This window comes from Notamacropus eugenii, chromosome 1, assembly GCF_028372415.1.
Source record: "Notamacropus eugenii isolate mMacEug1 chromosome 1, mMacEug1.pri_v2, whole genome shotgun sequence".
NCBI lineage: Eukaryota > Metazoa > Chordata > Mammalia > Diprotodontia > Macropodidae > Notamacropus > Notamacropus eugenii.
The window spans coordinates 89,354,238-89,376,377 of NC_092872.1; the positions used below are offsets into that span (position 1 = coordinate 89,354,238).

General features: G+C 37.0%; 1 protein-coding gene and 1 pseudogene across 2 annotated transcripts in view; one reads left to right on the forward strand and one right to left on the reverse strand.

Moving 5' to 3' along the window:
• The window catches only part of GRIN2A (glutamate ionotropic receptor NMDA type subunit 2A), a 506,391-nt gene that overhangs the window by 154,616 nt on the left and 329,635 nt on the right, over positions 1-22,140 (reverse strand). For both annotated transcript variants that reach the window (XM_072608879.1, XM_072608870.1), the window contains exon 5: positions 605-719. In XM_072608879.1, the coding sequence (XP_072464980.1) occupies positions 605-719 (115 nt within the window). The remainder of the gene's footprint in view (positions 1-604; positions 720-22,140) is intronic.
• LOC140504215 (thymosin beta-10-like) lies at positions 20,156-20,291 on the forward strand (annotated as a pseudogene).

Consider the following 22,140-nt stretch of genomic DNA (forward strand, 5'->3'; position numbering starts at 1 on the left):
GGTGGTATAAAACTGCATGACAAATTAGGTACAAAATGGCATGTGCTTTCCTTTTTTTAACCCATTAGGGTATTGATGGAAAAGCACTAGACATTATCCTGGAAATCTTAGAGATGGGTATATAACCAAGAAGAAAGGAGAATTGGAATCACTGACTTAGAAGAAGAACAGTAATGACCTATACTACTAACATAAAACTGCCACAGCCCATCAAATCAAGGTGTGATGAGGATATCTTGGCAAAGCTCAATCTACCTCACTCTGGAAAAGGTCACACTCCAGGCTCCTACAAATTCTTGGTCAACTGAGCATTGAAAGGAGATGAGCAGTGTGTACATCTGAAGGTACAAGTCAAAATTTTGGACAAATGTCTTGACCAACTTGAGCCTATTTCTTCATTTTCTAAGTGAAAGAGTTGCACTGGATGAACTATTTTAGCTTTGGCCATTCTAACTTTAGCATTATGACCCCATATTTATAGCACCTTAAGCCAGAAAATAAAAATAGACAAGGAGGCCCCTGAAATCTTCATGGTCTGTCTATTTATTCCTGTCAAGAAGTTGCTGAGATAGACAGACAGACACTGACAAAGAGAGATGCTTACCTTTTCCCACTCTCGGTCCTTGTTCAGCACAATCACCACTAACCTGGGGTGCACTTGGTATCCTGCTTCTGTGAAAGACAAGTCTTTGCCTTCCCATGTCACATTGATCATGAATCTAGGGGAAAAAAGAAAAGAATATTCAGGGGAAGATTAGTAAATGGAAAATAAATGAGATGATTCAATAATTGAAAGAACACTGATGAACCGTAAACCAGAGAAGTCATCACTCCCATGAAAAACCACAAACCACAGACCAAATCCAGGCAGGTAGATGGGCAAGGACTCAATATTTTTTATGATCCAAAGACTTGTTTCCCTATAGGGTGGCCTGGAACTATATCTCATTACCTGCTCAGCTCCTTGGGGCTCCAATTGAGATGATACTTAAGCCTGTCCATTTCCTTTTGAGGGATTTTTGCCTCAACAGATGCATACCTTTTATGGTGTTTGGTTCATCTACTCATGTTTCTGATTGCTTAGAAAGGGGGAGGGAGGATCTTAACCTGGGCTCAATGAATTTATTTTTAAAATATAATTTTGATAACTATTTCATCTTAATATTTCCTTTGTAACGTTATGTATATACTGTTTTATGGATTTAAAAACATTCTGAGGATTCCATGTGCTTCATCAGAATCCCCAAATAATCTATAATAACAATGGCTAGCATTTATATAGAGCATTAGTTTTTGCAAAGTGATTATATATATATACATGTGATATATATGCATACACATATATAAAATTTTATTTGATCTTCAAATAACTCTGGGAAGTAAGCACAAAATTATCACCATTTTATGAATGAAGAAAATGAGACACAAAGAGGTTAAGTAACTTGCCCAAACCACAAAATTAGCAAGTGTCTGAGGAAGGATTAAAACTCAGGTCTTTCTGACTGTAAGTCCAGCACTCTAGGCACTGAACCACTTAGTTTCCTTGGATCCATGCCATGTAAAAAACATCCCAAAATTAAAAACTCCTTTGTTGTTGTTTAGTTGTGTCTGACTCTTCATGATCCCATGTGGGGGTTTTCATGACAAAGATACTAGAGTTGTTTGTCATTTCCTTCTCCTGCTCATTTTACCAATATGGAAACTGAGGCAGAGTTAAGTGACTTGTCCAGTGTCACACAGCTAATAAGTGCCTAAAGCTGGATTTGAACTCAGAAAAATGGATCTTTCTGACTCCATGCAAAGCTGTCTACCCATTGCACCACCTAGTTTTCCTAAGAACCCCTTACTCAGAGTAAAACAGTTATCCACTCATGACTTCTCATAGCCAGTTTCTCTGCCTCACTGCCTCTCATCCTTGCTTCCCTGACTTCATAGAATTATGATGGGAGGAAGCAACACAAAGGACCAGGACCAAGGTGCATATCCACTCACTATTATAACAAATGTGATGGCCGTAGAAATGTCTCTAGAAGACTTTGCATTGGGCACATAGGAGGAACTCAATAAATACTTGTTAGTTAATACTACAAAGTTAGTGTCTTGCTGTCCATCTGTCAGCCACCAATAACAATGTGTAAAACGAGCAAGCAATCGATATCCTGCTCAGTGGGCTGGGGGTATTTTTGCTCATTTTCCAATAAATTTCTCCTAAACAGAGCAGAAACGTTTCCTTGACAAACACCATATTTTAGGTTTATAAAGAACTGAACAATTTTAGTCTATAGGTTAAAAAATCTATTCATTATTTAGACTACTGGCAATTTGTTTTTCCTTTTTTTCTCTGTTGTTGCTTTCCAGTAGAAGCTTAATGAGCTAAAAGGACCTTGAGCAAATTTAAGGTTAACTCCACTCCATACATCTTCCACATACTAACTACCCACTCAAACATAATAGTTTTCAAAATAATCAGCTGTTTGACCAAATTTAATTACTCATCCCTTCAAAAAAGAAAAGGAAAAAAAAACTGATTCATATAGATAATGCTTTTATACAAGATACTTAGTAAATCCACTTTTCTTTCATGGCCACCCATGACTGCAAAATCATCCTCTACTGCCTCCATTGCTGAAATCTCAACTTTGGTACTCACTGGTAACTTTCAACAAGATACTTAACCTCTCTGAGCCTCAGTCACCTCATCTGTAAAATTAGGTGATTGGATTTATCAGTCTCTGAGGTCTCTTCCAGCTTTGTGGTCTAAATGTAGTTTGGGAAAGAAGGAAGATACATTCAGATTTCAGCACTGAATTGTTGAAGTTCAAAAAAGAAATCTAACTAGGTTTATTTAATCAACACTTTGGAGGAAAAAACATTCAAATGAGGCTAATCAAATGCTGGATATTTGGAAGAAAAATGGAAAACCCTAATCTGCAGATGTGCAGATTTTTTTTTACGTCAAGTCAGCATAAATCATAAAATGCTCATACTTCCAAGGCAAAGACCTATAAAATCTCTTAATTACCTTAATGTTTGGAAATATTCGGAATTGACTGATTTTTTTTCTAGCTTTCATAAAGATGTGTTATATTAGATAGACATAACCTCAGTGTTTCTATTCAGTGAATTAGTTATATTCTCAGTCATTTGACCTAAGCAACTATATTTTGTTTCACTTATATGGTTTCTTCTCTCTCTGCCAGATGAATTAATTTAAATTTAAATTTCTCTTTCCTAATTCCCTCATCTCTTATTTTTCTGTTCATTCCTTTCTTTTCATTTTGGTATGGGAATCAGAATAAATTAGTGATTTGATTATTTAGAGACAATTTCCTCACTTCAAACTACTTGAAAATAAAACAAAGGGATTATCTGTTTAATATTTTTCTGTGTTCCTTAAACATTTTTAAAAGGTCTGAGCCAATGATGTCATCTATTTTCCCCAATATTCAGAGTGTCCTAAACAACATTATCAGTATTTTCTTGGGGGAGGGAAGAAGGAACAGACAACAATTTCATGGTCAAGTTATCAGGCACAAATACCTCCATCCAGTCTCTGGGAAAGAAAATTCCCATTTCCTGTTTTTTTTCTTATGAAAATTTATATAATCCTTTAAGTAGGGAATTACTATCATGTACCAGCCACCTCACCATCTTTATGCTAACACTGAGCTTCTGTATACAACTATATAATCTAATTGCTATTTTGCTTACCTAGAAAAATTGATTATAAACCTGTAGTGTAAAAATAATATACACAAACAATCCTGACTACTGTTAAGCTCCAAATCACATCTCTAATATTTGTGTTAGCACCAATAAATGTATGAACACACTAAAGTTAAGTACAACAAAGATACTGTTTAAATCTAAAAGTGCCCATTTCTGCTTTTTTCTGCCACTTGAGATCGTTCTATATTTTTGAAGGGGAGGGAAGAGTGGGAAAAGTGGATAGTAACTTCAAGGTAAATTGAATATGGTAAATTTGGAGTAGAAAACAACATACCCTGAGGTGTCTACAAACTCAGAAACAAGATTAAATCCATCAGTGATCATAAACATTGATGTGTAGGAAAAGATTTAGGGAGAACATAATGACTATCTTAAAAGATTTGAAGGGCTAAAATATGGAAGAGCAATGAGATGTATTCTGTGTGGATACTTAGAGCAGAACTAGGACCAACAGGCATTGGAATCTGAGAACATGAGCCCAAATCTGTCAATTATGTATCAATGTTAACTTGGACAAGTGACTTAATTTCTCTGGGTCTCAGTTTCCTTATCTACAAAGCAGGGGAATAGGATTAGGTCTCTCTCAGCTGTAAACTGAGGATTCTAGGAAAGATTTGGGTTTCAATTTAATACAAAAAACAACTTTCTAACAATTGGTGCTGTTTTGAAATGGAATTGGCTGTCTTGTGAGATGAGTTCCCCATCACTTAAGGTCTTCAAATAGAGGTTTAATATTTTAGGTGATATGTTATATGAGATGATTTCTCTAGTCTCTTCCAAATCAAAGGTAACTTCTGGTTTCTTTTCTGGTCTGAATCTATAAGTTCACCAGTGTGAAACATTCCCTTCACTAATGTATATCAGTAAGCGATGTATAACTTAAGAATCTTATTTGAGTTTTCTTAGGAGACTGAGAATTTAAATAATTTACTCATGGTTCCATTGCTAGTATGTGTCAAAGGCAGTTCTGAGAATACAGTCTTTGAGAGCAGCTATGTGTCACAGTAGAGAAAGCACTGACTTTGAAATGAGGTTCAGATCTGGTGTCAGACACTTACTAGCTGTGTGACCCTGGGCAAGTCCTTTAACCTCCATCTTCTTCAGGCTCCTCTTCTGTAAAATGGGGGAAATAATGATATCTCTTTTTCAGGTTTGTTGTGAAAATCAAATAAGATAATAATAGCAAAGTGCTTTGCTAAACATAAGGTTATTAAAGTATTATTATTTTATACATACACAAAGATACATAGAAAGAATTTTTCCACCTTTTAAAGGTGAGCTAAAAATAGCTTATTCTAGAAGTGTGGGGGGTTAAGAAGCCAGAGCTAGACCTCTAAACTTGGAGTCTTGTGACCTAAATTGTGACCTAGCTCTTCTTCATGAGTCAGTGTGGTATAATGGAAAGGAACCCTGAATTTGGAGTCACAGTACTTTGGTTCAAATCCTGCCTCGGACATTGATTATCTGTGTGAACTTGTACAAGTCACTTCGCTCCTGAAGCTCAATTTTCTCCTCTCTTTAATGAAATGGATAGAGTAGACTAAATAACTTCTGAAGATTGCTTTGGATCTACAATTCTCTAAGAGCTGAGACAGTCACAGAAAAAAATTCCAAGTTTTCTCAGTTCTTTAATCTTTTTTTATAGCCACTTAAATGTCAAATCATCATTTCTGCCCTCTTCTCTTTCCTCCCCTCTCCGTGAGTTCTTTTTTTTATGTGCTGTTTCCCTATTTCCCTATTTCCAAATGCTGCCTGGCATTTGGAAGCCCACTCTTACTTTTGCAATTTCACAGAATCATTTCTCAGATTTCTCTTTTCCCTTTTTTTGTAAACACTGTGCATAACTCCTCAGAGTACTTGAACAATATAATTCAAAGGTCTTGTTTCTCCAGATTCTCATTCTCTCTTTCCTTAGAGATAGCTCTTGTAGTAAGTTTCCATTACCTTCAGAAATCTGATAACACCAAGTGTTCTCTAGTCATATTTATTATTTGCTACCTCCCAATAGCTTTGCATTCTTTACTATTCCAAGTGTACATTTATCCTTTTCTAGATTTCAAGTTCATTTCCCCTTGCATTACCATTTCCCTATAGGTAACTTTCTGAATAACTCACATCCCTCAATGTTTCCCCCTTCCAATGGAGGTCAGAGTTATCATTAATCACTTAATTTACATACTTTTGAAAACAGTCCATTTTCTTTAATTTTTTTTCTCAGATCTCAAGACTCCACTTTAAAAAATAATTTTTCTCTTTTTCTTAATAATGTTAACCCTTGCATATGTGTTGTTCAGATTTCTTGACTTCTATTAACCATACCTTTCCATGAATGACTCTTTTTCCTTTGTTATCGCATACATGACAAATTTTAATCCATTTTTTCAGTTCTCTGGGGTTTTTTACATGCTCTTTCCTCTCTCTTATGTTTTTCCTAACAAAGCTTTGAATAAATAAAAATAATAGTAATACCTAGCCCATCTACAATGCTTCTAGGATTTCAAAACGTTTTATACATGTTTTTTTCTTTTGATCCTCCCCAAAACCCTGTGAGTTAGTACTATTATTATCTCATTCTACAGAGGCAGAAATTGAGGTTGAAAGAGGTTAACTCATTTGCTCAAGGTCACAGAGTATGAAGTAGGACCTAAATTCAAGTCTTCCCCAAGTGTAGTGATGTATCTATGATGTGAGCTAGCTGCCTGAATAATTACATTACACATGGGCCTTGGTATTCATTTTTTTTCTAATCACTTGTGGCTTCTTGAACAAAAATAGCTAAAGTACAATGGCTTAAATGTTGAAGCAGAAACAACTCTTCTGTGTAATTCTGCATAATAGGGCTCAGCTTCTCAGACAGGTTCAGAGTAATAAGGATTTAGGAGACTGAGGTATAAAATGAACTCTTGAAAACAATTTCAAAGACAATTTGCTATAAAGCTTTTATTTTAATGGGGAGGGGGATTAGATTTTGAGCTAGAAGGGAGCTTAGAGGACATCTAGTCCTACACTTTTCTTTTTTCAAAATGAACAAACCAAGTCCCAGAGAAATGGTCTGACTTGCCTAAGATCACACAAGATGTTCAAGCAGGATTTTAGCGCAGACAGATCCTCTGTCCCTAAATTCAGCATTTCTTCCTCTATACCATACTGTGCAAATCAGTTTCTGGAGAATAAAAACTTCACTCACCATGGTGTTTTTTTTAATTGAAAGTTGCAAAGCATGAGGGCAAAAAGACAATTTTTTTTTCTTGTGATAAAGGATATTTACTTTTTATGCTTCCAAAAATATGCATTAAAATGATTTCTTTTCTCTCTGAGAAAGCATGAAGCCTGGTCCCCTGAGGGACCAGAAATTCAGCTATGTGACTCAGACCACTTGATCACTTCGAATCAGGCAGGATTAAAACCATTCCATCTGAAATAGACTTCTCTCCCAAGAAAATGAAGAAAAGACCCCTACAGCTTCTCCATTAGAATACCTTCAGAGAAATAGGATTTAGCCTGTTTTCTGGTGAACCTCTCTTCACATACCTCAAAATATTTCAGACCTTCAGAAAAGCTGTATAAAGATTTTCTGGGTAATTGAACCAATTCCTACTTTTGCTTTCTAATCAGTTAGACAACAAGGAAGCACTTACTATGTGCCAGACGCTATAAGATCTACTTAATAAACTTGACCTCAAACTTATTTTCCATGAGCCCCCCAGTACAAACTCTCTAGACCACATGTATTTAATAAGTGCCACTCTGTGGTAGTCAGTGTGCATTTTGCAAATGCTATCACAGCTGATTATTACAACCTTGGGAAGTAGGTGTTTTTAAGATTGCCACTTTACAGCTGAAGAAACTGAGGTAGACAGAAGTTAACTGATTTGCCCCCATCACACATATTGTAACTGTGTGGGGCTGGATCTGACCTCAGGTTGTCCTGACTTCAGGTCCAGTGCTTTATTGACCTGGGAGTAAAGAGATCTGGGTTCTAGACCTGGCTTTACCAATTAACTCTTTGCTTTTGCACTATTTGACTTTGGACCCTCTCTGGAGATGAATTTCATCACAGAATCTCAGATTTAACACTGGAAGAAACCACAGAAGCAGTGCAGTTTAAACCTCTCATTTTGAAGATGAAGAAATTGAAACCCAGAGTGGTTCAATTACTTGGCTGAGGTCATAGAGCTAGTAAGCATAAAAGGCAGGATTTGAACCCAGATTCCCTGACTTCCGGGACATTGTTTTTTCTTCTACATCACATTTTCTGCCTTCTTCAACAGATTAGATGACTGATTAAATCATCCCCTGCTCTAACATTCTATGACTGAACTACAGGTCATATGCTAAGTACTGGGGACAAAAAAGCAAGATAATAGCTACCCATGAGGATGTGCAAGTAAACAAAAGTTCATTTCTTAGCAATTAAGTTAATTTGAGAAGAGAAATTATTAATGACTGGGGAGAAGGTGTTTAATAAAGGCCTAAGGCAGCACTTGAGCTGAGTCCTCAAAGAAGATAATGATTTCAATAAGAGGTAGTGAAGACAGAAAGTATTCTAAGCATGATAGACAGTTCTGCTGAACTTGGTGGACAGTTCCCCAGACCTCCTCCTCCTCTGGGTAGGGCTCCATGTGGCCTCACCTTCTCCATGGCTCAGATGCATCTGTATCCTCAATGAGAAACTGATGGGGAACATAGGCCATCATGGGGTCCTACCCATCCTACCTTGTGGGGAGTCACATTCACTTCATGTGAAATTGTTGTTTGTCCTTCATTCTTGAAGAGGATCATGACATCAGGAAGGTGATGTCATGCCATGCAAGTAAATGGGATTTGAGTGAGGGAGGGCTATGCAAAGCTACCAGCCTCGCTTTTTCCTATGGAGCCAACTGAGTCCAGTGGCAAGATATAAATCAGGATGACTGCAGATGGCCCTAGATGAATGTGAAATATAAATAAAGCAAGAAATATCTGAAGGCACTGGGGTAAGCAATGGAATCTTGAATTATTTCAGGAAACAGTATTCCAGTTTGGCTAGAACATAGACTATATCAAAGCAGTGATATAAAATAAGTCTGGAAAAGTTATTTGGAGCCAGTTTGTAGAGGGCCTCCAAAACCAAAGAGCTTATATTTTAGGTGAAAAGGACCTAAGGGAATAACATTATCAGCTCCGTCCCACAGAAAGATTAACTGAAGTGTGTAGTGGCAGATTGGCAAGAAGTGTCAGTCACTAAACATTTACTAAGCACCTACTATATGCCAGGTGCTGTGCACTGGCAGTGAGTGCATGGTTTTACATGTGAACAAAATAACATATTCTTTGCTCCTGAGAAGTGCACCATGGTGCACTTCTCAGGAGCAAAGAATATGTATTCATTCATTTGTATATTTCTCATATATACTTAATTATCTGCATATTGCTTTATGGGAGAGTATAATATTTCCTCAAAGGCAGGGAGCGTTTCATTTATTGTTATAGCCTTTTACTAAAAGTAACTGGTTAGTTCACAGTGGACACACAAAAAATGCCTCTTGATGAATTCATTTGTTCATCTATTTATAGCTGACAGATTATTCTGCATAGAACTGACCACATGTATTAGCAAACACACTAGCACACAGGGTGGGCTGCTAGCACAGGTTCTTTCATTTGCTTTTCTAAAGAAGTGACAATGTTAAAGGGGTTAACAATCTTACTTTAATTAGCAGATAGATAAGTAGTCCAAGAAAGAATCTAATAGACAGGGCTGCAACTGCTTAAACAGAATAATACAATCACCTACATATACCACCAGACCAGAAAAGCACCAATATCTTAGTAGTTGGGGGGAGAGGGGTGGGCTCTTAACAAAAGACTACCCAGAGTCCAGTCCAGGGAACCAAAAGGTCCTTCTCCTGAGTAAGCCCCCCAAAGCCAAATGCCAAAAATATGTAACAAAGACTGGACTTTTGATTGGCTCGGAGCCAGAAGGCACAAAATCTATGTGATTCAGCACAACTGTAAATTATCAGGGTTCAAAGGAGATTAATCCTTCAGATGTTTGCAATTTTACCTGAGCCTGGGAAACTGAACTCCAGAAAAAAGATAAAAAATACCACTTTGCTTATGCTTATACCACCTAGTACTCAATTGTCATCAGCTTAATTTGATAAAGAATTGCATTCAGTTGACCTTTGTGTATAAAATATGGATCAGGCAAATAGGCTGAGTTGCAAAGGCAAAAATGAAAATATCCCTTTCCCTCGGAGAGTTTACCTTATTCTTAAGCAATATGTTTAAATGGGTGTTTTTAATCCCATTATTGCAGGTAAATATCTAGATTAGACTTTCTTCTTTTCAGGAGGAAAATTCTTCCCAAGTTTCACCTTCTCCTTCGTAGAGAGAATTTGTTTTACATGTGGCTTGGAGCTCAAGGAAAGCTTTCAGAAGTGAGAAAAACCAGTGTGCTGAGTGACACTTCCAAAGTATCAGGACAGAGTTAAATATGTCCTGACCTGAATTGTAGCCTAAATGTTGTCTAACTCTAGTAATGAAATTTGACAGTATTGTGTAAATTCAGCAATCAAAATGGTTCACACTCTGTCATGGATTTCTAGTGTAGAAATGTGTCCTCTGGAGGACTCATTCTTCAAAGACTGGTCATTTTCCTGAGTTGTACTCCCTCACACATGATTTTAAGATCACTCTCTTAAGAGGGAGGATGGAAGAGATAGGGGTAACTTTATCAGCTAAGAAATAAATATAGGGAACTGTTAGAGCAGAGGGTTCTGAAGTTGGGATACATGAATAGGTTTCAGAGAATCTATGAATTTGGATGAGAAAAAAATACATAGTCATTTTCACTGTGATTTATTTCTTCTGTAATTCTTTGCATTTTATTTCATGCATTTTAAAAAATTATTCTGAAAAGGGATACAAAGATCTTACCAAAATGCCCAATGAGTCCATAATACATGCAAAAAAGTTTAAGACTTATGTACTAAACCATGGAAAACAGTTTTTCAATACAAAAGACAAAGGAGAATTTTTTTCTAGAAGACGTATCTTACTTGCCATCTCCTCAACTTAAAAAAAAATAAAAAGGAAAATAAATGAACCAAACAAAATCATCACAAAGAAAGGATACAGGGAAAGAATGAGAAACATTTTGGGGTCACTATCCATGTAGGAGGTTTTTTTAACTGACTATATTTGGTACAAGGCTTTTGCTTTGTTTGGGGAGGGGATAGTGGAAGCAAGAGCAAATAAATACTTGTTAATTAAAAAAGGAAATTAATTTTTAAGAGAATAGAAGATGGAAACATCAAACAGAATAAAGTAATGAAACCAACCCTGTTTCCATGTTAAAGTAATAAAACAAAATGGTGTTTGAAGAGACAGAAAAATTGGCTGTTATTAAGGAGTAGGAGACTTTCATGTCATAAGATGAGAGTTTGTGGCAGAATGGAGTAGAACTACAGCCAGGAGTGTGGGGAGCAGGAAGGGGAATTGAGAGAGAAGGCACCATGCTGCTGGTTGGAGCTAGTCCCTGGAGGAATTTGCAAAATAGGTCAATCAAGCCAGGCCCTGAGATGAATGGGCATAGCAGCTATGAATGAGTAGAGGGATGTTATGAGACAAGCTGACTGTCCTGGAACAGGTGAGCTTCTTCTACTGAAGGTAGGAGAGATGCAACAAATGGACTAGGATAAAGGAGTTATGGAAATCACCAAAAAGGTGATCACCAAATCGTCTAAGAGGTGACCTGAATATTCAATTCAAAGAGTGTTTACTAACTTCCTACTAAGAGCTTATAATTGTTTAGGGTACTAAAGTGCCGGGGATCTTCCCATCTGCCTCTAGATGCACTTTCCTCCTTCTAATAGGTGTGCTTCTTGAAGGCAGTGACCATGTTGCTTTCCTAGCTTTATCTCTAGCATTTACAATAAGTTTTTGCACATGGAGAGTCCTTAATAATTTATTTTTCATTCAATCATACATTAAAGTATAACTAAAGAAATGGAGTCAAAATAGGAAATGAAGTATGGGATCAAAGGATCACAAAAGATTCCTCATTTCACAGAAGAAGGAGCTAGTCCAGAGAATTTTAGTCACTTGACCAAGGTCATGTGGATGGGTGACAGAATAAGAATCTTAATTTGCCAAGTTCAAGTTCAAGAGAAGTTAAGCACTTAAAAAATGAATGCGGTGGTTTAAATATTACCCTTTTTAAAGACTGTAGAAGCAAGTCAAGGGGCTATGGAAGAAAAAGTTGCATGGAAAAGGTTTTACTCATGAAGTAAAGAAATCTTGTGCATGTTTGTGCATTTGGCTGAGGAAAAGTACATTTATTTTCTCTTCATATTAAAAAAAAGATGAAAGGGTATCCAAGTACAAATGCTAAATGAAATACATGTTCTGATGTTTGGAGGAAGCTGCAATAATTGACCAAAGCCAGCTGTGTACCTAGGCAAATTACATACAAAGTGGGATTTGGGAGAGCTGGGAATATCTTTTCTTACAAAGATTTCTCTCCACTAACCTATTATAACAACTCAAAGTCCCACCATCAGAACCTGACCTTTAGGATAAGGTCTCGTTCTATATTAAAATGCCAGTTAAAATACAAGGAAGAACAGTGAACTATTAAGCTATGAATAATCACACTAAGAAAAGGAAACTGGGAAAGGATCAAAGAGAAAACAATTTACAGATACATTATTTACATATTGTGTGTGTGTGTGTGTGTGTGTGTGTGTGTGTGTGTGTATTTTTCGGAGGGCTAGAATTGAAAAGTCAAACTACCTTAAACTCCAAGGTCTTAACATCTGCAAGACCACTGTATCTTTAGGATTTCTGATCCTTTCTATTGGCCATGCCACTAAACTCTTTTATATGAATTATTTCTTCCAATTTCAGGATAATCTTCTTGAAATCAGGGAGAGGTTCATTTTTTTTTTCTATTTGCATCCCAAGCACTTGATACATAGTAAGCACTTAATAAATGTTATTTCATCAATTCATTCATTCAGTCTGTTCATTCATTTGTTCATGTGTTCATTCATCTGTTTCTCCAAGTCCATTTCTACCCTACTTTTATAAGGTTCTGGTGAATCTCAGACTAGATCCTCACTTGTGATACTGGATTGGGACAAATCTAACCTCAAAAAGTGCAGGGGTGGGATAGATGACTCTTAATCACTTTGTGTTCCCAGTCATTCCTCTGACAATGGAGTGAGATTGGAGGAAATCCACTGGAATTAATAGAATCATCTATCAAGGGTGTTCAGGTTAAAATAATTAAAGAGAATTTAGAGTAAAATGTTAATTGATAATGGGTGGGAAGCATCTATCAGCAGACAATAAACATTTATTAAGCCCTTACTATGTGCTAGGTACCAGCGTCATAAAGAAGGCCCAAAACAGTGACTTCCCTCAGGGATCTCTAACCCTAATAGAGGAGATGACATATAAGTAACTAGACACATGCAGGTTAAATAGAGAATAGGCAGAAGATAATCTCAGGGAAGAAGGCACTGGGGGTTACACTGGAGAAGAAGATGGGGTTTGAGTTTAGTCAGGAAGGAAAACAGGGAAACTAAGACATACAGTGGAAATGTGGTATAAAGTTTAGCATAAGGTCCTCTGCTAGGGGAATTGGTTCATAAAATGCCCAAAGGGTAAGTCATTTCTATCTCCATATCTCTCATATCAATTCTCTTCCCTCCCCATACATGGTCACCTCTCTACTTTAAGATTTCATCACCTCTCACCAGGACTCATTCAAGGGCCTTCTAATTGAATTCTACACCTCAAGACTCTCCCCACTGTAAGTCTCTCATCTAATCTAGCCTCCAACTCCTGTTCAATATACTCTAATGGTTTCCCATTACCTCTAGGTTCAAACATCAACTCCTCTGTTTGTCATTTAAAGCTCTTTGCAACCTGGACTCTTCCTCTTTCCACCATCTGCCTTCCCCCTTGAGATTTCTGTTCATGAGCTCTGAATATATTTTAGATGTAGTTAGTTATTTACATATAATCTACACCACTAAGATGTAAACTCCTTCAGGATAAAGACTGTTTTCATCTTTCTTGGTACTCTCAATACTTTGCACAGCACTTGGAACAAGCTTCATGCATGCCTGTTAACTGGCATTTGTCCCCCACTCCATGTACTCTATAGTCCAACTATACTAGCCATTTCCTATCTCTTTGTCCTTGGGCTGATTATCCCACATATCTGGAATGTTCTTCCTGCTCACAGTGAAATCTTAGAATCCTGGGTAGCCTTCAAGGCTCAACTCAAGTTCCTGCTTCCACAGGAGGACTTTCTCAAGCTCCAAAGCTGCTAGTAGTGCCTTCGTCTCTTAGATTATCTTATATCTACTCTAAATATATTTTGTAAATAAATATCTACACTCATGTGTGTCATTGAGTCCATTAGAATGTTAGTTCCTTGTGGGTAAGGACGATTTTTGTTTTCTTTGTATCCCCAGGGCTTTGCACACTGCCTGGCACATAGTAAGTACTTAATGTACAGAGCTTTCAAGGATTATGCACTGTTTTATTTTGGAAGAAAGAAAGGATTCATTTTTCCTTGTCTTTTTAAATTCATCTACACAAGAATCATTGAATGTCATCCTGGGCCAATTATCTGGTTAATTCATGCTAATGAAACAAAAATAAAGGTGCTTTAGGGCATAGGAATGGTACCCATGGTGTATTTGAAAGAGGTTGTATTCTATATGTTTTATTTACAATTCATTCATCAAAATATTCTTTGTCAAAAGTTATTTGATTGTCTAAGTTACCTCTACGTTGCTTCAACCTTTTACCAAGCAATCATGTTTTGCTGACTTTCTACTAAAAATAGCAGGAGTATTTCTTTGACTTTGAAATTTTAGTCAAATTTATTTTCTGGTTTAGGGGACTGGAGGAAGCCAATTATTTTATTCACAGGTGTTCTTTTTAAACCCTTATTTAAATCATACTTGATATGATCATATGATCATTGTGGAACATTTTATACTAAATATTATGTGCATTTATGTGTGTATATATGTTCTGCCCACTAAGGTATACACATGATGCTTCATTTTGGTATAGAGGTGACCCCAAATTCTTTTTTTCTAGCTTTTAAAAACCCTTTTTCAAGTTTCCATGTTAGTCACAATTTTGAAAGAAGAAACAGACCAAACGAAAAAAAACACACAAAAAAATAAAGTAAGTGAAAAATATATGCTTCAATCTGCATTCAGTGTCCATCAGTTCTTTACCTGAATATGGACAGCACTTTCCTTTGTGAGTCCTTTGAACTTGTCTTGGGTCATTGTGTTACTGAGAAGAGCTGAAGCATTCATAGATGATCATCACACAATGTTGTTGAGTGTGTATCACTGTGTATTTCCCTGGTTGTGCTCAATTCACTTTATATTAGTTCATGTAAGTCTTTCTCACTTTTTTCTGAAATCTGTCTATTCATCATTTTTTATTGAACAGTATTCCATTACATTCATACACCATACCTTCCTCAGTGATTCCCTAATTGATGAGTATTCCCTCAATTTCCAATATTTTGCCACCATGAAAAGGGCTGCTACAATTTTTTTGCACATGCAGATCCTTTCCCTTTTTTTATGATCTCCTTGCAATACAGACCTAGTAGTAGTATTGCAGGATCAAAGAGTAGACCCTGGGTTTCTGAAGGTAGTGTTGGTACAATATGGGATATAGCAGACCTCATTAAGCTAGAAGGACTTGGAATACTGGTTTTTGATGAAATTTATATTTAATATTAACGGACTAGGCTAGCTAAGTCATGAGAGGCTCATCACCATGTGGGCCATATTGTGATGAAGCTCTCAGCCAGGGCAACTCCTGAAGACTGTCTACAAAAGTGGGGAGGCTGTGTGAGTTTCATCCCTTGAGGAAATGGCCACATGCAAATAGCATCTTTACAGTCAACAATTGATGGGGAACTGCAGAGTATATAATATTCTGCTGTCTTGGAGGTGGAGCCAAGATGGCAGAGTAACAGCACCGACTTTCTAGAATGCTTCCCTCAAGCTCAGCCCAATACCTGTAAAAGATTACTCTAAACAAATTCTGGAGCTGCTGAAGCTACAGAATGAGGGAGTGAAGCAAATCTCTAACTCAAGACAGCCTGGAAGGTCCCTGAGAAGTGTTTATCCTGCCACAGTGTGGGGAGGACCATACCAGGCACCAACAGGACTCAAGTAGACCTCAGGGTGACTGATTCTTGGGTACCTGTGGTGGTCTCCATACTCCATGACCCCAAAATGCTGAGGAAAAATTGGAAGGTCAATAAAAAAAGCCAGTGGGACCAGTGTGGGAGAGTGGAGTGGTCCAGGCTCAGCCTCAAGGCAGCAGGGGGGAAGGAAGAGGGGGAACCTGTAGCAGCCACAGCAGCATCTGGGGCAGCAGCAGCCACTGTCTCTGGAGCCCTAGGTCCACAGATTGTGGGGGAACCCAACTGATGACAATACACTCCACACACACACACACACTGGATACAGAGATCTACCTTGACAAAGAACTAAAAAGTCAAGTAAATGCCTCTGAAAATGAGCAAAATCTGGAAAAAGAATCAGACTATATAATCTTACTTTTGTGAAAAGGAAGATCAAAATATGCAAACAAAGGACAACAAAGTCAAAGCTCTTGCATCCAAAGCCTCCAAGGAAAATATGAATTGGTCTCAGGCCATGGAAGAGCTCAAAAAGGATTTTGGAAATCAAGTAAAAGTAGAGCAAAAATTAGGAAGAGAAAAGAGAGTGATGCAAGAAAATTGTGAAGAATGAGTCAACTGCTTGCTAAAGGAAACCCCAAAAATGATGAAGAAAATAACACTTTAAAAATAGACTAACCCAAATGACAAAAGAGATCCAAAAAGCCAATGAAGAGAAGAATGACCAAAAAAGCACAATTGGCCAGATGGAAAAGGAGGTCCAGAAGCTCAGTGAAGAAAATAATTCCTTAAAGATTACAATGGAGCAGAAGGAAGCTGCTGACTTTATGAAAAATCAAGAAATTACAAAACAAAACCAAAGGAATGAAAAAAATAGCAGACAATGTGAAATATCTTATTGGGAAAACAACTGACCTGGAAAATAGATCCATGAGAATTTCAAAATTATGGGACTACCTGAAAGCCATGATCAAAAAAGAGCCTAGACATCAGATTTCAAGAAATTATCAAGGAAAACTGCCCTGATATTCAGACAGTAATATTGAAATATTGAAAGAATCCACCTATTGCCTCCTGAAAGGAAGCCCAAAAGGAAAACTCCTAGGAATAATGTAGACAAATTCCAGAGCTCCCACATCAAGGAGAAAATATTGCAAACATTCAGAAAGAAACAATTCAAGTATTGTGGAAATACAATCAGAATAACACATGACCTAGCAGCTTCTACGAAAGGTATTGCAAAGCTTGGAATATGGAGGTCAGAGGAGCTAGGATTAAAACCAAGAGTTACCTACCCAGAAAAACTGAGTATAATACTTCAGGGAAGAGAATGATCATTCAATGACATAGAGGACTTTCAAGCATCCTTGATGAAAAGACTTTAGCTGAATAGATAGTTTGACTTTCAAACACAAGAATCAAAACAAGAGTAAAAAAGCACAACAGAAAGAGAAATCATAAGGAACTTACTGAAACTGAACTGCTTACATTCCTACAAGGAAAGATAATATTTGTAACTCTTGAGACTTTTCTCAGTATTTGGGCAATTGGAGGGATTATATCTATATATACAGAGGGCACAGAGTGAATTGAATAGGAAGGGATGGTATCAAAAAATAAAATAAAGGGATAAGAGAAATATATTGGGAGGAGAAAGGGAGAAATAGAATGGGGCAAATTATCTCTCACATAAAAGAGGCAAGGAAAAGCTTTTTCAATGGATAGAAAGAATGGGGCAGTGAGAGAGAAAAAGATCTCATTACATTTGACTTAAGGAGAGAATAACATGCATACTTAATTTGCTATGAAAGCTAACGCACACTACAGGAAACTAGGGGAGACGGGGATAGGTGGCATGTGGGGGGGATGATAGAAGAGAGGGCAAATGGGAGGAGGGAGTAATTAAGCAAACACTTTTGAGGAGGGATAGGGTCAAAAGAGAAAATAGAAAAAATAGGGGGCAGAATATGTTAGAGGGAAATACAGTTAGGCTTTCACAACATGATTTTTATGGAAATCTTTTGCAAAACTATACATGTATAACATAAATTGAATTGCTTGCTTTCTCAATGGGGATGGGTGGGGAGGGAGTAAGGGGAGAAGTTGAAACACAAACTTTTAAAAAATGAATATTAAAAATTGTTTTTACATGCAACTGGGAAATAAGATATACAGGCAATGGTGTATAGAAATCTATCTTGTCCTACAAGAAAATAGAGGAGATGGGGATAAGAGAAGAGAAGGGTATGATAGAGGGGAGGGCAGATTGGGTGAAGGGGTAATAAGAATGCACGCTGTGTTGGGGTGGGTGGAGGGGAAAGATGGGGAGAAATTTCGGAACTCAAAATCGTGTGGAAATGAATATTGAAAACTAAAAAGAAATAAATTTAAAAAAAATGATTGTGCTGTCTTTCTAAGTGTTTGCACTTAGAGTGGTGCATATAACAAGTACTGTAATGCACAGTAAGCACTTAATAAATTCTTAACTATAAAAAAATGTATTGGATATCCTATGGAAGTCAAATGTAGAAAAAAATGCTCAGTATATATCAAAGTAACCACAGCAGCGGTATTTGTAATAGGAAAGAAATGGAAATAAAGTATATACTCACTGATTTGGGAATCACTCAGATAGCTGTGGTATGCAAAAGGATGAAATATCAGCCAACATGAAATTACAAAAATGAGAAATTCAGAAAAACACAGGAGGATTTGTAAGCAATGATGGAGAGTGAAGGAAATTTGACACGGGCAACTTATGGTATAGTCAACATAATACTGGGTCCAGAGATAGAGGTGGTGGTGGTGATGGTTTAGACACTTTTCAGAAATGTCTGTTTCCTCATTACTCCATTTTGGAGTTTTCTTGGTAGAGATACTGGAGTGCTTTGTCATTTCCTTTTCCAGTCCATTTCATAGAGGAGGAAACTGAGGCAAATAAGGTTATGTAACTTGCCCAGAGTCATAGAGCTGACCAGATTTGCACTAAGGAAGGTGTGTCTTCCTGATTCCAAGCTCATCACTCTACTCACTTCACTACCTATGTGCCCTAGAGACAGAGGGTCTGGATTCAAATCTCACCTCTGATATTTACTTTGAGGTTTATACCTATATTACTTGTCATACACCCTCCCCGGGTCTCAGTTTGTTTCATCTTTAAAATGAGGGGCTTGAATTAGGTGAGTTCTGTGATCCTTTCCAGCTCTGGATCTACGATGCTTTGATCCTAAGCACAATCAGTCGAATGTACACCATTATTCCACCAAGGTAAATTAAAAGACTGCTAAAGGGAAATTGAACTGTGAAGGTACAGGAGAGCAAACAATGGAGCATACCTCACAGCAGAGAGTTGGGAGTCTACTAATATCAAATATTAATTATACAATTGGTTGCACTCTATCATATGTTTTTGCTAAATTGTTTTTCGTTGTGACAAAGAACGGTTCAATCTGGGAAAGAAAAGGGATGTATGAGAGACTGAAATTAAAGACAAAACATATCGATAAAAGATATTGTTTGAAAGCATTTGATTCAGTAAAGCAAAAATGTATCTTTAAAAACTCTCCAAGACTCTTTGAAAATACAGTGGAGATATGTGGTTAACAATGCTTTGATTTTATTATAAATAGTGAGAGGGAATCCTAAGCTTCCTGCAGACACTTACTACTATCAAACAAAATACCCAGTACAGAGTCCAAGGAAAAAGTGGTTCCATATATGTAGCAGGTCTTCTAAATGCTTCTATTTAGAAATAATACTGTGCCAGCCACATCAAATCCAGAACATGGTGCCTCCTGAAGGAGACTCCCATGCATTCCGAAGAGTCAGTCCTAATACTCTACATAGAAAACTATTGGCACTGAGCTGGTCCATTAATGTGCACTGACATCATACATGTTTGTATATGTATGGACTTGGATATGTATATATAAAATATGATAGCATGCATTCATATGAGTACACATGAATATGCATGCACATGAATGTGCACATATTCATAGGGCATGCAATGCACATGCACATGCACTTGTAAGTCAAGATATCACCCTCCTGATGTCACTGGTCCTTTTTGAGAATGAAAAATGAACACTAGCATTCATACATATACAACCACACATATGTATGTATACATGTGTTTATATTAAACATAGGTGTATGATAGCAAAAACAGCAGACATGTAGTCAGGTGGGGCCCATCACTGAGTAGGAAGAAGAGAGCAGCAGACTTTTCTACTTCCAAAGATGGCAGACAAGCCTCACATAGGGGGAGATCTCGAGCTTCAACAAGGTCAACCTCAAATAGACTGAGATACAGGAGAAGAACACTCTGACTGCCAAAAAGACAACTGAACACGAGAATCGGAGTAAAATTTCCTAGATCCCTGGAGAGACATGCACCTTGAAGGGACTCCCCACTCTCTATGCCAGTCCTGGTTTCAAGGGAACATAGCCACCTGCATTATCCATATTTAAAGGTGAGAAGCACTGGGAAAGAGGGTCAGTACCTTGAACAGTCACCCTTCCACAAAGGGTTCATCACTAGACTTCACAATCTCAAACTACCACATCTTAATCAGATTGTCCTGTGATATTATAGAAAGTAATTTGTATGACTGATGAAAATAAAGATTATATTGTAAAAGAAAATAAGAAGAGAGCAGGATGAAATGTATTTGGGAAATTGAGCAAGGCTTTCAACAACCCCAGCCTTTTCCACAAAAAAAAAACCAAAACAAAACAAAAAAAAACACCTCTTTTTAACATCTCAGCATTCTCTTGATGATGATATACAGCTGCAAATCAGAAATTACCATAATCTTCAAAGAAAGAAAGTTGCAGGTCACCCAAAGATATTGAGACATATGGTACCAATATGCTGCATTATTATTGCAACTGATGAACTGTGCATAAGCAGTGGCATAAAAGCTATCACTCAGTGGGTCAGGCACGTCATAAGAGTGAGAGATAACAGAGAGGTTCTAACACTGCATTCATACCCAAAGAATGTGTTTTTTAAGCCTTCATAAACTTGCAAAATGTTAGGTGTGTACCCTATGAAGGATTTGTGGGAAGACACTGATACTATTTGCACAGAACAAGAAAGTATAGATGGGTTATGAATAAGATGACTGAAGAAAAATACATATTTGTGAGTTTAGGGAGCTACTGAAATATAAATGAACGGGTGGAAAAGAAGGACGTGCTATGTTGTAAAAGTTAAGGATAACACCTAACTAAAATGTGTTGTATTTGTCCTCGTGAGATAGTAATAGATCTAGAGTCTCCTCCATATTAGAGAGATTCTATATAGAGCACTTGCAGAAAGGACTTGGACAAGGTTTGCACAGTCTCAGAGGTCCTAGTATTTCCCCCTGTCTCAGAGGTCCTAGTGTTTCCCCCAACCCCATTGAACCCATTCCTCTACAGAAAAAGGGAGTTCAGAAGACAAGTACCATTTCAGTCTCCTGCTAGAGAATATGAACATTTTTCTGTTACTTAACTTTGTTACAAGTCTTTTCATGTTCTAAGTCTTAGACCAAGAACTTTTGCCCATTGTGTAATGCAGGATGCCAGCTATGAGATATTATTGTCTTTCCACTATTGGTTAAGCTAAGAAAGGTAAGAGACCAGCATTCAGTTGTAATGGTATTATCTATACCAGTGGTATCAAACTCAAATAAAAAGGCATCCTTGCTGCCTGCATATTGACTTTTATAAACTGCAAATTTATATTATCTTTGTTGTATTGGTAGTTTTATTTTATTAAACCTTTCCCAATTAGATTTTGATCTGGATCTGGTGGCTATTTGAAAGTTTTTCTGGCCTCATGCAACAGAAAGAATTTGACTCTTCTGGTCTAAAAAGTGCAAAGGGAAGACTTACCTCTTTGGAAGAGTTATAAAGGAGGGGAGAATATAGATAGATAGATAGATAGATAGATAGATAGATAGATAGATAGTTAGATAGATAGATAGATAGATAGATAGATAGATAGATAGATAGATAGACAGATAGATGATAGATAGATAGATATAGATATAGATATAGATATAGATATAGATATAGATATAGATATAGATATATTTAATCTGCAATAGACAACTACTAAGAGGTGAGTAAGAGGAACCTTTCAGACATGGACTGTTTAATCAAAGAGATAATGCTATATTTTTCATTTCTGGAAATGTTCCTTGAGAGCAGGGCATTTTTTTTCATATTTATTCTTA